We start from the raw sequence: 15,920 nt of genomic DNA, 5'->3' as shown, positions 1-15,920 counted from the left end.
TACAGTAATTTTATAATATGGCACTTTCACTCAGGCATGTGTTTATTGGTTAATAATGTTGGAACTCTTTTGTTTGTAACTCCTTATAAAATCAATTCCATCCRTCCATTCGGCTCTGTGTTGTCTATAGCATTGCCTATTGCCCTGTGCTATAAAACCGACGTGCTGATGGAGCTGCTTTCAGGTGCCAGGTCTGTCCTGATGCAGACATCGCGTGTCATAAATCACGTGTTTTTGTGGCTGTGCTAATCAGAGAATTGTAAAGAAATGTAACAACAACCCTCCGATTCTTTTTTTGTTTGCTTGTTTCTCTTTATAACATGARTAGGAAAGGAGTTTTTATATGCAGAATCCACATGAAGAATAATTTAAGCTGTTTTAAATGCGAGGCCTGCTTTGGTCGCAAGCAGCCTGGAGTTGAGTTGAGATTTTCAGAGGGACAGCTCAGCCCCTCTGCAGTGTAAAATTCAGTTCAAACCGCGGTGTGCGAGTCGTGTGCGTGAAGGGGTAGCGTGAAGCTCTTCTCTCTGAAGTGAGAGCCATTTCTCTTGCATAACCTCAACAAGGCTGAGGGAAGAGTTGTGTGTCTGTGGCTACGTGCAGGAGGCCTCTGGGAAATACTGCGTGGGCACTTGGAAAAGGAAGTGTTTTCACGTGCCCTTGCCTCAGTGGGGACAGATAGTGAACTCTGATGTTCCAGCAGGAGTGCCGAATTCCCTGTAAGGTCACACGGCATTTCCCACGAGTGGCGTTTTAACCCTCAGAAAGTTTCTCATCGGACATTTCTTTATGCACACATGAGCCAAGTGCCCACATGAACAAACATTGGAAGGAGAAATCAATTTTATTGAATTAACCATTCAAACAAATAAAAGACAGAACTATACCTTTCAAACCGTTGTCAGACATGCAAAGGAACCATTGTTTGGACTTATACAAGTTAAGAAAGTTTGAGGAACGTTTGAAGAGGTGGCCCACATCTCTTCATTTGGCTGTATCACAGCTGAAAGGATCCTTTCTAGAACAAAAAGAGAACATCTTAACAGACTGTAAAGAAACATTTGATGAGAAGCTTTCTGAGTGTTAAAACAGCACTTAAAAAAGTCACGGGCACTCCAGCATCTCTCCTATGAGGAAAGGCTGAGAGAGCAGAGCCCATTTAGCGTGGAGAAGACTGAGAGGGAATCATATCTATGCACACAAATATCTTGAGGGCAGGTGTCAAGAGGATGGGGACAGACTGTTTTCAGTGATGGCCAGTGGCGGGAGATAAGGCAAAGGGCACAAACAGAGAGACAAGAAGTTCTATCTGAATATGAAAAAACTTTTTTTTATTGTGAGGGTGACGGCTCTGGCACAGGTTGTCCAGTCTTCTTCTCTGGAGATACTCACAAAATGTTTGGACAGGGCAGTGTGCTGGGCAGTGTGCTGCAGGTGATCCTGAGTGAGCAGCGGGGTTGGGCTAGATGAGCTCCCTGCCAACCTGTATGTACCAGGGACCCTTAGATCAATGATTTTTTGTTTCTTAATTCCACTGGACACTTCTGTAGATCCCATCCCTCTCATGCTTGATATGTGGCCAGAAATGGTCATAGTTAATCTCAACTGCTGGCTGAGACTGGAGTACTTTTTGCCAGAGAACATCATCTGCTGTGACATAGATATCATCTTGATTTGTCTGGTCCCGTAGTCGTTTGGTTTCCGAGAATGATAACATTGTTCCTACCTAGTGCATGGAACATCCATACTGAACTCTAAGAAAAAACTTTTTTTGGTGCAGAACAGCTTTCGAAATTCAGTGGAGTTTTTTTTTATAGTTTTTATTGCTGCAGTAAGATTTGTATCTATCTCAGGTGGGTGCTCTGTTAATCCTGCCGAAAGCCTTGAGTGCTTCCTCAGAATTAGAGAGTTTTGAGTAAGCTTCTGTATTTAGCCAGCTCTTGCCTCAAAGTCCCAGAAGAGACGGATTTCCTCTGTCTATAGGAATATAGCATTTATTGGTGAGATCACATACGAAACCAGGTACAAGGATTATGTGCTCAGTCTCTTTTCTGAAACTTGCCAGCTTTAAAGCCCTCAGCTTCTGAGGTGATGGGTGAGGGCTGTTTCAACACTGGTAACCGGGCCCTTGGACACGTTTGTCCCAAGTGAGCCCAGCTAATTAAGGGCAAATGTAAGAAACAGGAGACTCTACCCTTGGCAGCTTTAGTGGCTGGTAATTCTGCTGTGTGTGTGGCTGAGAAGGTGAGAAATGTTAACTGTTTGCTCATGGGACAAGCGGAGTTTGTCCACTTGCCATTATGACCTGAATTTCTCATTTGGGTAGGCTTCTGTGCTGCTCTGCATACCACTTGCCTGATCTACATTTGGTATCATGAGCTGAGGGAGAGTCAAGCATTAATCACGCATTTGGATTAGTATTGCACGTACATTGTGGTGGGTCTGATGCCACAGTTGGTTTCTGGTGTCCAAGGTGCAGAAGGCCAGGACGGAGGGCCCTTTGATGAGGGGAGGCAGAACCAAGGTGAATGTCCTCTATTTTKCTTGTGCTCCACCTCTGTTTATGTGTGAATAATAACCAGAAGTGTTTCTGTGGGTAGAAAACAGTCTTTTCCAAAAGATTACCTCCTCTTCCCATATGCTGGAACCAGTCTGCTCTGTTCCAAATGCCTGCTAGTAGAACATCCAGATTGATGGGATTGCTAATATGTAAAGACTAGATGCTGCTCTCTTAGTGTTAGTATTTTTGTGCAACTGTAACTACATCTGCAAGAAGATATTGTGAAATATTTCTGCTTTCTACCTCAAGTCAAACAGTCTTCTGGCATGTCTGGGTGCGGGGCAAACAGGGTATCTTTTGCAACAGAATTTTGAGTCGCAGGAATAAACAAATCAACTAGCACTTGCTTTTCTATGTCACCCAGAGACCTAGGGCAAGATTCTTGCTGCTGTCACAGATCAAGCAGACTGCAGAGCACTAGTCCCAGCCACCATCTTTCACCAGCAGTGCTGTCAAGTGGTGGGTAAATTGTCAGTGGCAATTTTGTGCATGACTTCTGATTTCCTGAGCAGTTCAGTCGTCAGATCATGCACTGATTTATTCATCTCATTCCTTTCTGCATATCCCACAAGTTTGCAAAGGACTGGAGTTGTTTCAGATACGTCTCGTGCCACTGCTACTGCAAGGACCAGTTTTGCAGCCCATGATTCCACTATCTTAAAATTTCTTCTCACTTCCTCTAAAGAAAGGCAAGAGTAAGGTTTTTTTTTTTTTTGTAGACACTAATTAAAAAAAATGAAAAGTTTCATTCTCAAGATAACTGTTCTTATGGAAGCTCTGCTTAAGCTTGGTAACTCTGCAATGCAATTTCTGAGCACTTATGCTTTGGCTTGGCTTTGTTCAAGAAGAACAAAAAAATAAGATGAAGTATATTAGTCAGGCTCTATCTGTTCTAATTTTAAGTAGAAGCTGTTTAAAATATCCTCTTTTTGAGATATTCTTACAAGCTGTTGCACTTTCAATATTTGTAGGCTTTGCTGCTTAGACTTGCCAGGAAAATGTAGAGACTCCCTGCAGGTGACTGTGAGAACAGCTCTCATGGCACTTAGAGATACRGTCAAACTCGGCTTGTGTACTTGCTACTGGCTGATTTTGAGAAGATTCTCCCGATTACAGAAATCTGATTTTCCCAGAAGATTCATTCTGCTTTAAAGAACTTCCTGCTTAAAACATGGTAGACTATTCATCTTGTTCTGTTTGTATGTCCGCTGACTTAGGAAAATTGCCAATTTTCCTTCCACTGCAGAGTTCACTTCCACCACCTTATTTCTTTATTTTCCACTTTTACTGGCTCTTGGCATTCCTGGCAGCTTGAGTTTTCCATACACTGCTCATGCCGTCCTCAGCCCTGAGCTCCCGCACTGAATTTCTTGGAGCCATGCACTGCAAGCGCAGTCCGAACTGCGCTCCTGCAGCATTCCCTGCACCCGGGTGCCTTGGGCACGCGGAGTTAGGGTTGGCAGTGGCACTGACGGAGCATCCCGCCTTGTAGCTTAGTCCTGACGGTGCCTCCAAACCGGAGGYGAAGGAAAGTGGACAGTGCACATCGTAGGCTATCACGTCCATGGCAACATGCTCTTAATGCCACAGTTTGCAAATTGTTGGGCTGGTGAGACAAAAAACTAATTTTTCTGCTCCCACTGCCTTTCTCAACAAAGTTGAGGGGTCCGTTTTCACCTAATGAGGTTTTGAATTTGCTAGGGCTATATAAAAATCCTTCTCAATGCCTGTGGTCTGGAGTTCCTGGATGTTCCTCCATACTCCATACTTGTTTTAATTCACCATTAATAGGGTTGAAACAAACCTTTCTGTGTCTCGCTCCCTAAGTGTGGCTATGCCAGCCATTCTCAGCGTTTTGTCCAGTGACAGGTACGTGGCTAAACCGAGGCCGTGTGGTGCCTGCAAAACTTGCTTCAGGCTGCTTTTCCATCCACCGGCACTCGGTGAGCCCACCAGAGAGATTCTGAGGGAGGTTGGGATGGGGGTGCCCGCTGCTGATGGCAGATGCTGCGTAAAGCTCTGGAGCTCTGTCTGCTCACTTGTTCTGTCAGCCAAATAGGAGTGACACTTGCTTCTCACTTGAAGGTACCACCCTAATGATGCGAGAGCAGCAGGACTGCGGTGTTTTGAAAAACTCAACTCTCACATTAATGCCCAGAAATCARAGAGAAACATGTTGGATCCTCTGCCAGCATTTTGGGGTTGTCACCTGCAGGTAGTGGCAGAATACCATCCTCTTCATCCCAAGGCAGGATCGTGTGAGCTCCCTTTCCAGATGCAGGTTGAGGATATGTGGAATTGCTGCCTCCTGCATCAAATACCGCTGTTCAGTAGGAGTGAACAGGAGTTGCAGAACAATGTCCAGCCAGAGAAGAAGGAGGCAACAGAGTTACAGGAAAGTGGGATGCACATACTCCGACAAGAGGGGGGAAATAGACAACTTCTCGGTGCCAGGACTGGTAGGTGCTCTTTGGATCATGATGCCGAAAACCTTGGTTTGTTTTGAGGGCCTTCCTAGAGCCTCGTTTAGGATGACAAATATCCTCTCCCACATGGTCACACGTGGATGCCAATCTGCTTTAGCTGCAAGGGCGAAGCCAAGGGCTGCGTTTCCGAGCTAGGAAAAGGGGCTGTGGAGCGGGTGGGCGGGGGGCTGGGGGCGCCGGTACAGAAGGCGCYGCGGTTCTTCTCGTTGCCTTTGTGGGGTTTTTAGTACTCTCTGCAGCTGTTGGATTGCTAAACACCTGGTAGAGGTGACAGTTACAGATGTTTGGTAACCAATGAAAATTAATAGAACATGYGATTCCTTTAGCTTAGAAATGATTTGGCGAGCTGTGTTTGGAAATGTAATTACATACTGCTGCTGTCTACCATTATCACTTAACATTCATTAACTCCTCTGAATATTGAAACAAACATTTCTTGTAGCGGTACTAATTTTCTCATATATTTGTAAGGGGATTTCCTGACAGAGTGAGCACCTTCTGACTTTAAAGATTTTTGCCACTGTTCAGCTGTTTGCAGTGTGCTCATTAAGCAACAAAATAAGTGGAGATGTTTGTTTACTTCGTGTACCGCAATATACTGTAACAAACAAGATCTTACTTATTTCAGTTTTCACTAGCTGYCATAGTTGTGTTTTATTTGACTCCATCTGTAGCAGAACCGTGGATTTTTAGATGGACAGTAGATWGGTTCGCCTTGAGTAGGAAATTTCAGGCTGGAAACAGAAGTAAAWTATATTGTAACATTTTATTTTGTTTTTTTTTGTTTGAGAAGAATACCCAGCAGCCTAGTGTTCAAGTAGATTGTTATTTCTAGTAATGGTGCATGAAGATCTTCAGTTTCATTTCTGAACATAGGTGTTTGGGGAAAATTAAAAGGCATACATTTCCTAAAACTGATTGTGTTTTCTCTGTGTTTTTTCTTTCTTTTTTCTTTTTTGTCTGACCCGTTTCACAAGTCATTAATTTTTAGTCTGTTTATCAGATGATACTTTGCTGCCCATGTTCCTGACTAATTCCTGATGTTCTGGAGGATCTGGGGACCTGGGGATTGCAACTCGTTGAAACTCTCCAGCGTTCATTTGAGATGGGCTAGCTACCTACCGTAAGGAAAGATTCACTTTTGTTTCAGGAAACGCCAGTAGTAAATCACTTTAAGCTGGCTAAGAGCTCTCTTGTCTTGCATGCTGTTGCATCTTGAAGCAACAGAAATGACCTTCTGATGGTGGTTTTTATGGTGCCATGAGATGGACAATACTTTGGGTCCTGCTCTGTTAGCTCTTAGGCATTCACATCTGAAGCTGTTCTGAGGGTGTCTGGTGTGGCCCAGAGTGTATACCTACTTACGTATGATATCATGCTCTATCATTCATTGAAGTCCTTGGACTAGTGTTTAATTGCAGAGTCTGTTCTGTATGCTTTGAGCTGCTTGGTAATGCTTTTTGAAGTGTCTGCACCCCATATTCAGGAGTGGCTAATTCCCTGAGCAGTGCAGTGTTTTTCTAGTGCCTTTTCAGAGGTAAAGTATGTGATTCTCGAGTACTGTTCCCAGTGCACCTAAACTATAGATCATTCTCTGTATGCCACGTTAACTCCTTTTTATTGCACCTCCAACTGTAAAAAGTGCCTGCCACCTTTAACTTTCTTTGCAACTTTTTGCTAGCTATTGCAGCCTGTGSTTGATTTATTTACCCATCTGATATTGAAAGCTGGCTTAGTATTTAAAATAGAAACAAAACAACAAAATTCAGTAAGGTTTGTAAGTTAGCTAGCCTGTAAATTTCCTGTATTCTAGTTAGCTTACAGGAAAGCCCTCTGACTTTCCTTATAAAAGAAATAAATTCAGGCATGCAGTAGAAAGTRGGAGTTCCCACAAAGGCATGGACATAATATAAATACTACCAAGTATTTTCTTCTTTTGCCACAGTCTTTGCAATGATAGACTAGTTTCAGTCCTGAATGGTTTAAGCTGTAACATAGAAGGGATGATGAGAGAGCTCAGTAACTTCACATGGTGAGATCTGTCCAAGCCAGTGTGAGTGGAGTAGGTAAATGTGGATGCTTACTCTTCTATTCGACTTTGCCTTATCTTCCTTTGTACCCAGGTCTATTCTACCAGAATGGATGACAGGAGATAATTGTGCATATTGCTGCTGCTTTACAGCCCTGTGACTAATAATTATTTCAGATCTTGAGGGACACAGAKCGGTGGCCGAAAGCAACAGGAACGTGTTGAGAGGTTTCTTTCTCTTCTGCATGATAGATGCAGGAATATGCAGGAGCAACACAGCGGATTGATTGATAGTGTGCAACTCATCCATAATGATCCGTCTGATATAGCAGTAAATTATTCTCTGGATTGATGCAGGTCATTGAACAGCGCATTGACAATCCTGTTGTCTGTCATGCTGTTCCAAGGCAGGCAGGCAGAGCAGCTGCTTTGGTGCTCGAGGCTGCCCTGCGCACAAGCTGCGCGCGGGCCTCGCGCCCGCACGAGATGCTCCCTCTTGCTGGCACCCGCCCGCGTGCCGAGCCTGCCCTCGCGCCCGGGATTCGCCAGGTGACGCAGGGAAGGGAGATGGGGGGTTTCTACCAGAGGAGATTGCAGCACGTTGCGCACGTGTTGCCTGCTCGTTCACAGCACGGGCTGGCTTTGGAACTTGGTTCGGCAGTAAGACATCTCCCAGGAAAAGGCGGTTGAACAGTTGAGTTTTATGGGAATAAAGTAAGTAAACTCGGAGTTATTTTTTATGGCTTTCAATTAAGAAACTGCAGTTAAGTCTGTGTTAAGAAGCTCGGGGATAGAATCGGGAGGAGATGTTAGTGTCTCAGTCAGCTGGGTCATTTTTGACTAAATAATATGTGGCAGCAGCAATTTCCAAGGRTAAGTCCTCATTGGATCCTCATAGGATTCACAGAGTTTCTCTAAGATCCTCATAGGATTCTCAGAATCTGGAATGAAACTTGCTTTCTTAGGGGAACTTAAAGATGCTGAAAAGTTAAAAGCAGTCAAGAAATGTGCCTGTTGCATAGAGACGTGTGAATAGTTTCAAACCTAGGGCCAAAAGATTTGTAGTTCTCAGAAATTTAAAACTTGTGTTTAGAGTCTTTAGGTTTTGGGAATGYCCTGATGTTCTTGACACGGCACTCCAGATCTGCTCTGGTTGCTGGTGGCTACGCACCCCTTCCTGATTAAACTTTGGAGAAAAAGTGCRTTTTCCAAGCAGCCAAGTTGTTTGTTCCTGGAGGTGAGGAGGAGGGAGCAACATAAGCCAGATATTTGCGTTTTACTTTTCAGCTTAATTGCTGTCATTACGGGGACTGGAGCATTAAATGGCCGTATCCTTCCTTAACACAGGGGGTCTGCGAAGAGCACAGGCCAGGGAGTTGCGGGGCTGTCGGTGCAGCAGACTGGCTGATTACGTGAGATTGCAAACCCTCTGAAATGTTATTGATTTCTATCTTAAGGACAATATCCATAATTGCTAGCTGGGAGTAATAAGGCCTGCTCCGTTTGGCTGCTGAGCGAGTCAGCAGAACCCCCTGCTTTGCTGCTCGGGGTTCTAGGACTTGACGTCCAGTCACAGRAGGCGTGAAGTTTTTCAGATATTTTCCACACCAGACTTCGCCCTGCCAGATAATTTACTTGAACCTGACATGCTGTCACCGAGGGCATGAAGCCTTTCAGGCTGCTGGATATCTTCCACGCTGCGCTCGGCCCTGCCAGATATTTGCTTTTAAATTGAGTCCCCTGCGCACGGTCATGCAAGAGAGTTATCAGCACCCCGCTCCGGACCCTTCAGAATCAGCAAACATCCAAGAATGATGGACTTAGAGAAATTCCCAGGAATTTAGACTATCAGTGCATGGGGAGAAAAAAAAAAAAAAGATAACTTGTTTGTAGAAAAAAAGTAGCCTTCCAGGCAGTTCTAGGGTTTTCTGTGCCCTCTTGTACCTGCAGCTGGCCTGCAGTGCACAAAATCCTGCKGCAGAGAGAACATTTGGGACTTCTTGGTCACCTTGCTGTAGAATTCTGAGATTTCAAAAACTGAATGTTTGGTTTTGCATGGACTGGCTATGGTCTGTTTGGCAAAGTGCTGATCTTTGTGTACAAAGTTCTACTTTCATGAGCAGAAGATGTAGAAATCCAAGGCACATGTGAAAATCTTTAATTACACATGCAGCTTATTGGACATGCTGAAATACTCATGGGTCGTGATATTTCTTGAGAAATGGGRCTATTTTTTCCATTTATTAATTGATACTGCTGCTGACATGATGCCACGTGACCCACTGTTTTGGCCACAAAAGCATATRGTCTACAGCATATTTCAAGACACGTTAAAGAACATTAGCACTCCAGTCAAGGAATAAGAATTGGCTGAGTCCATACTTTGTCCGTGTGCAGGAATACGCTGTCCCTTTCCCTGTCGTGATCCATGCAGCTTGCCTTGATTTTCTGGTGTCTTGCTCCAGGTGAAGGCAAAGAGACGGAAATTCAGGTACCGATTATGGAAGCAAAAGCTGTGCACACAGGATAATCTGTTACTTCCTCAGATTCTGTGGTGGGTGTATTGGAAAGGAGTCTTAGCCTTGTAATTCCTGCAGTATTGTCCTGAAAACTTGATTCTTCGGAGTTGTCAGATCTCCAGGGACTTCATCCAGAGCAGCAAACCATTCCATTCCTTCCGAGGGCTTGGCACCAGTGAGAAAGCCGACTGCTACATACTAATAATTTGTAAATAATAGTGCTTGATTTTGCTAAAGGAACTGAGGCTTCAAGGGAGCTTTGTCAAACGTACTGCGCTTGTGGCCTGCGCCGGCCACGCAGCCCCCTGCCTGCATACCCAGAGTGGAATTCACCTGCCAAAAGCTTTGGGACAGTTACAAGGAGGTTTAAAAGGTGTAGAGAATATGAATAAAGGGTAGATGCTCATTCTTATCCTCCCAGACTATTTTAACCTCACTGAACATTGTTATCTATAAGATAAATTGCCCAAAGTGGTTTCAGAGTGCAAACTACTCATTGAAAAGTGATTAAARTTGGTTTTCAGTTGCTGTATACCTTGTTTGTAGAGTCCCACAAAAAAAAAAACAAAAAATCCAAAACATGAAATATAATCATGTTGGTCCTGTTTAGCAGTTGTATGTAATTATAAGATGACCAGTCTGSTGACATGGATTCAGGTGACTTTTTCGTAGAGAGGAAATGTAGCTCCTTCCTGGGAGCTGGGCTGCAGCTGAACACTAAACTCCCAGGAAATAAGAGTCTAGCGCAGATTTCATGATCTAGAATCCTTGTTTTGGTTTTCTGGTTTGGTAGTTCGTTTGTTTGTTTTTAGCTTGGCTTTTCACTCAAACAACAACATACATATTAAGAAGAAAAGGCTTCCATGGATTCAAAGCATAATAAAAGCTGGAGCCTTTTGCCCTCTCAGCTGAAGTACTTTGCAGAGTGCAGTTCTCTCCCTGCAGCGAAGACGAGAGAACAGACAATCCGTGGCAGATTATTCATATTCCTTGGGTCCTGTGACGATAAACATTGTCCACGCTGAAGAACTGGTATTACACTAAAATAAAAAGTGGAAGTCAGGATTGCCCAATATGTTTCTTTATTCCCAGAATTAGAAATCACTTTGTTTCTTTTGTACATTAAAGTATGCTTTTATAACTGAAGACAAGTCTTTAGAGGCTCCCAAATCAGTTGCAGACTTTCTCAGGGTGAGTCCAAACACAGTTTGAAGACTTCCATGGAATATGAGTGGACATGTTCCCACAAAGCCACAACTCATCTAAACTGAAAACAGAGTATTCTGTAAGCTTATTTTGGGAAAGGTGCTCATATATTTACTATTGAGAGTTATTTTTATTCATAGCTTATGTAAAAAAAAAAGACGTCCGCAGGGAGTATGGATACTATTTTTAAGCTCTCTCTCGTTCTTCAGCTTGTTTTTAATTTAAGCCCAAGCTGGGGCGTAGAGCGCCCATGGYGGGGGCGCTGCGGGATGGGCGCCCGCCTGGCTGAGAATCCCGCGGGACAGGGACTGCCGGGATGCCGGGTGCCCCCTGCCCGGCTCGTCCGGCGCCCAAGGGAGCTCCYGGGGCTCCCCCCGGGAGCCAGGGACCCCGTGTCCCTAGGGAGCTCCCTGGGCGCCGCTCGGGTCCGTAGCGAGATGAGCTTTGAGAGGCTTGGGGATCAATACGCGCAGGTCGGATTTATTAAAGCCCTTTTAGACTTCTGCCCTGGCCTGGCTTGCAGGTGCTGGAAGGAGGAAGAGGATGGCAGTTACAGGTGTTTCGTTAGTTCTTTCTGTGTCTCTCCGAAACCAGGTAATTTGTAGCATCGGGCATTTTTATTTCAGCTAGGATTAAGATAGTAGAAATTGGGGGAAGCTCAAATCAGTGCTGAGTGCAGCTGATGGAAAAAATTCCCATTGATCCAAGTTGTTTTAGAGCAACGTGTCTTGAAACCATTTACCCTTTGAATTCTTCTTGGTGCCAGATAGACTCTCCTTGAGATTCRTTAGAAATGAACCATGTAAGTCGTGTGGTTTAGCTATCCAGTTCTGGCAATATCCTAGGAATATAGTCCAAACCAGTGGAGGCAAACCAGTTGTTTTTAAATTATTACATGTTTGGAGATCCAGAATYACCTACTGCACTAAAGCTGTGTTTTGTGCTTGTTTTTAAATACAGCAAACAGCACCACCTTTCCCTAAGTCCCCCGTAGTAGTTGGTAACCACAGACAAATACTTTCCCAGCTGCATTTTTACATGTTATCTAGATCAAGGAGCTGAGGCTTTGCCTCAATTCTAAGTATAAACAAATTGTTGCCTGAAGTAAGGGCTGTCTCTATTTATTATATTTGGTAATATTTTCATACCTCATTCTCAGTTTCTTATGAAAATCACAATTCTTGTTGTCTTTACGGAAGGATTCTGTGAAGTGAAGAAATATTTCTGAGCTGTGCAGAGCTCTCCCGACCTGCACGGAGGCATCGAGTGCTCCTCAGCATTAAGGCATCCAGCACTGCACTAAAAGGGTAAAACACTCATGGGTGCAGGGACACGTAGTGCCTCAGTCTTCGTTTTCGCCTCACCATTTTGTTACGCCCTACCGAAGCAGCCGAATGGCTACTCCAAAGCACGGGAGACCGGCACAGAGCAGCTGACGTGGGATTCATTGCTGTGTGTGGCCCGCGCCCGGGCGCCTCGGCCTCAGTGTGGCTGTGGGGACGGAGGAGACGAGGGCAGGGATCTCCTGACAGCAAACTAATCCAAAATCTTCCAGGTAGACCTCGCTGAGGTGTAGGAATGGCTCCTATTTCTGCCAAAAAGCAACAGCGGTGAATTCCAAATGTCTCGTACTGTTATTAGAACACCAAATATTATTCTTTAACAATTGCTTTCCAYACGTACTGGGGTTTCGATGACACTCGCATAGTGCGGATGGTGACAGCATGAAGGATTATTCAAGGGTCTAACGATTATGATGCCATCCTTGTGTAGGGAAAAGGTATTTTTTAAGGTATTTTTAGTATCTTTTTGTAAAAATAATAAATTGCTTTCGTTTAAGTGGACAGAATTATATTCTTACACTCCAAAAGAGGCACAAAAGAGAGTCCCTGCTGTAATGGGAAAATGCCCAAAGTGGCTCAAACATGGAGAAGCTCCATTAACATATTTGTAAAGGAGAAGTTTCCTTTCTTGGATTTTGTGGCTCGTATGTGCCACGATGTAATGCGTTTTACAGTGCTTCCATTGTCCGTTACTGCAAACATGTCCAGATGAATTCAGCGCTTAATGTTAAGAATCTTATAACATGCCAGTTTGATTTGTAGCCCTTCATATCATGGAATGCTAATTAAAATCATATTTTTGCATATGTCATGCCTTTCATGTACATATGCAAATAGATTCTATTGCCTTTCAGCTATTAGTAATTAACTTTATGAAGGACAGCTGTAATACATAATTAACAAAAATGTTTGCAAGCCCTTTTCACACTGGAAGTTACAGCAGTAAAATTTTTGCTTATCGAGAGAACCATTTTAGTTTGCAGTGTCAGTCTGATATCTAAATTGTTTGAAGCAGTCACATGATGTAATTACATTGATTTTATGGTCTTATCAGCAGAAGAATGGTACTTGGTAGGCTGCTATCTGTTTCACCACATATTTCACCAAAATTAAAGCAAATTAACTGTATTTTGTTTGGTAGGGACATAAGGCTAGGTAATATGCATTTTGTTGTTGCTGTTGATATCTCAAAAGATGTCTTGTCTGTTTGAACAATATTCCTGCTCAAAACGTAATCATAAACATATGTTTCACCTTTTCAGGCCGCTTTTCACATAAACAAATCCTAAAATAACTGAAGCTCCTAATTTCTCTTCATGTATGTCTTAAAATAATGAATGCACTGAAGCTTGGCCAGACACAATCACTTATTTAAGCGTCTGAGTTTGCCATGTTTATGTAGCATTCTCACCAAAAACATGGAACTACTTCTAAGATGAAAGGTTGCAGGATGGGCCCACTAGACTTAAGTTCAAAGGCATAATGAAAACTGTACTAGGTTATAACATGGAAAAATATTATTTAGCCAAAATATATTGTAATTGTCAATATATTGAATATRTTTATAAAATATATTGAAAATAATTTAGTAACATAATTTTAAATATAGTCTATGAAGTGTATTGAAGTGTGTTATATGAAGTGTACAGAGGGAACCAGAAATGTATTTTTGCCCTGTCCTGACCACTGATGTGTGGTTGTGATTACTTGTAAGAAAAATACCCAGGTGGCTACAACTGAAAAAAGACCTGTCCTTCCAGGATAGACTTTTCAAATGTGAATGAATACGACATCGCAGTCTGGAAGGTTTTCTTTGTTTTAATCCCCTCTTTAACAAAATATGTTGAAGTGCATTCTCAGAAAAGGAAAATACTAGTTAAAATATATATTAATGAAAAAATCACCTTCTTGTTTTGTTTGATTGTTTGGTAGGGTGGCCTTTGTGATGAAGAAACATCTGAATACTCACCTGCTGGGCAAGCACGGAGTTGGCACACCGAAAGAAAGGTAACCTCCTTCACAAGTCGTCTTGCTTTGGCTCAGCTAACACAGGTAGAACTTAGCTGGAATGTTCAGCATGCTCAAAGTGAAGTCACACGGAGTCTTAGCTCGACTCTACAGACTACAGAAGGAACTAGCTCACTGAGGTGCTCTGCTGAACCGCAGCCAGCAGAGTCCCTGCGGAATGGCTGTGGGTCAAGGTTGCTCTAGAAAGCACGAGTGTGCACTTGTGTGCTGTAGGATTCACAACTTCTGGGGCTGGTTTTGGGCAGGTAACATAGTTCTCAAAACTTCTGTAGCTTTAGTGTTCTCTCCAAGAGCAAAGTAAATTATTTTTCTTTTTTTTCTTGCTGGTATTGATGATCCTTGTTTACAAAATATCACGTTTCATAAAATCACTACTGAGGTTTATGTTGATTGTCAGAGTCAAAGGCACAGAAGAATCAAAACCAAACTTCTCTCAATGTTTTTGAGGAGGAACAGAGAGATTTGGTGTTTGAGCAATCTGCATTTTTTGAATCTGTATACAGTTACTTAGTTTCAGATTTTTTCATGAACAGCATTTTTTTTTTTCTGTTTTAAAATGTTTTACAACCAGTCCAGGACCATTTTCACAGATAACCAGCATTTGCCTCACATTTAGTGACTACACTGTGGCTTTGCTATTTCATCCAGTGTGAGGGGTAACTTGAAATTTGATGTTTTCTGCACAGCCAAAACACCTCCTGTGGTCTCTGCATGGATGTACCCTACCCGTGGTGTTGGTCACTGAGCACCTGACACTCATTCAAGCATTACTTATGACCCTGGAACCCAGACCTCAGGGTTCAGTTCCTGTTAAAGGCATGAGAAGAGGTAGTTGGTTAAACCCTTTCCTCATGAGCTCATCGCACTTAACTGAGTCATCTAACAAGAGAGTTTTAAATTAACACACTGTGTGCACCTTATGTTTGATGAACTACATATTTAAGTGCTGCTTATACTTTTAATGAGATTTCCTCTGCAAACTGCTTAAATGAAATTGTCTTAACACGTGGTTATTTAAAGAGTATTGAGATTTTCTTTTTAATCTAAAACATACAGTAACACATAAGAACAACACTAGCCGTTCAGCTATATTAAAGTGCATGTTGGATATCTTTTGTTGTAGCAAAGCAATTATGAAAAATGTTTTGCCCTGGAAGCTGGAAGCACTCAATACAAATATCTTCTTTTACAAGGRGGTGCTTACTGTATAATATATAACATAAAGATAATTTGTGTCACCCTGGTGAAGATGTGTGCAGTAAGGGATGCACACAATAGATATCCCAGTACACTTTCTGAGCCTGGGGGGCACAGTTTTAGCAGTCGTCATCTTGCAGTGAGCTCCCAAACGAGCACGATGCTGTTATCCAGAGCCGCTGCGTTTCGTGCGTTTGTTCGAAGGCATCGTAGACTCCCCCGTTTCCCCCCTCCTCCCCGTGTTCCCCAAAGGCTTTTGGGCCATCACCCTCCGTGGCGCTAGGAGAGGGCGTCGTGGCGGGAGCCTCCCTCGGTGCGCACCGGGTGCCGGGTGCTGGGCACCGGGAGCTGCTCCCGCAGGGGCTCCCGGCGCCCCTCTGGCCCTGGAGCAGAGGAGCTGTCCGGGAGGTGCCCTCCGCGCTGCCCTTCCCGAGGCTGCTTCCAGGGACTTCTTGCTGCTCCCCCTGAACTTTCTCATCCTGTCTTGGAATATTTCTTGTCCGCAGTACTTCTCTAGCTGGCACTTGGGCTTGACGTGCAGCACAACCAAGT

The 15,920-nt window shown here is 43.5% G+C and overlaps 1 protein-coding gene across 1 annotated transcript in view; it reads left to right on the top strand.

Moving 5' to 3' along the window:
• Window positions 1-15,920, top strand: part of ZNF407 (zinc finger protein 407) — a 300,301-nt gene that overhangs the window by 94,439 nt on the left and 189,942 nt on the right. Inside the window, exon 4 of the mRNA XM_026039740.1 lies at window positions 14,076-14,150. Within this exon, the coding sequence (XP_025895525.1) occupies window positions 14,076-14,150 (75 nt within the window). The remainder of the gene's footprint in view (window positions 1-14,075; window positions 14,151-15,920) is intronic.

The sequence above is a fragment of the Nothoprocta perdicaria genome, unplaced genomic scaffold, assembly GCF_003342845.1.
Source record: "Nothoprocta perdicaria isolate Ctin4 unplaced genomic scaffold, notPer1 scaffold_24, whole genome shotgun sequence".
Classification (NCBI taxonomy): Eukaryota; Metazoa; Chordata; class Aves; order Tinamiformes; family Tinamidae; genus Nothoprocta; species Nothoprocta perdicaria.
The sequence above is the reverse complement of the archived record's forward strand: the minus strand, read 5'-3'. Positions and strand labels throughout refer to the sequence as shown.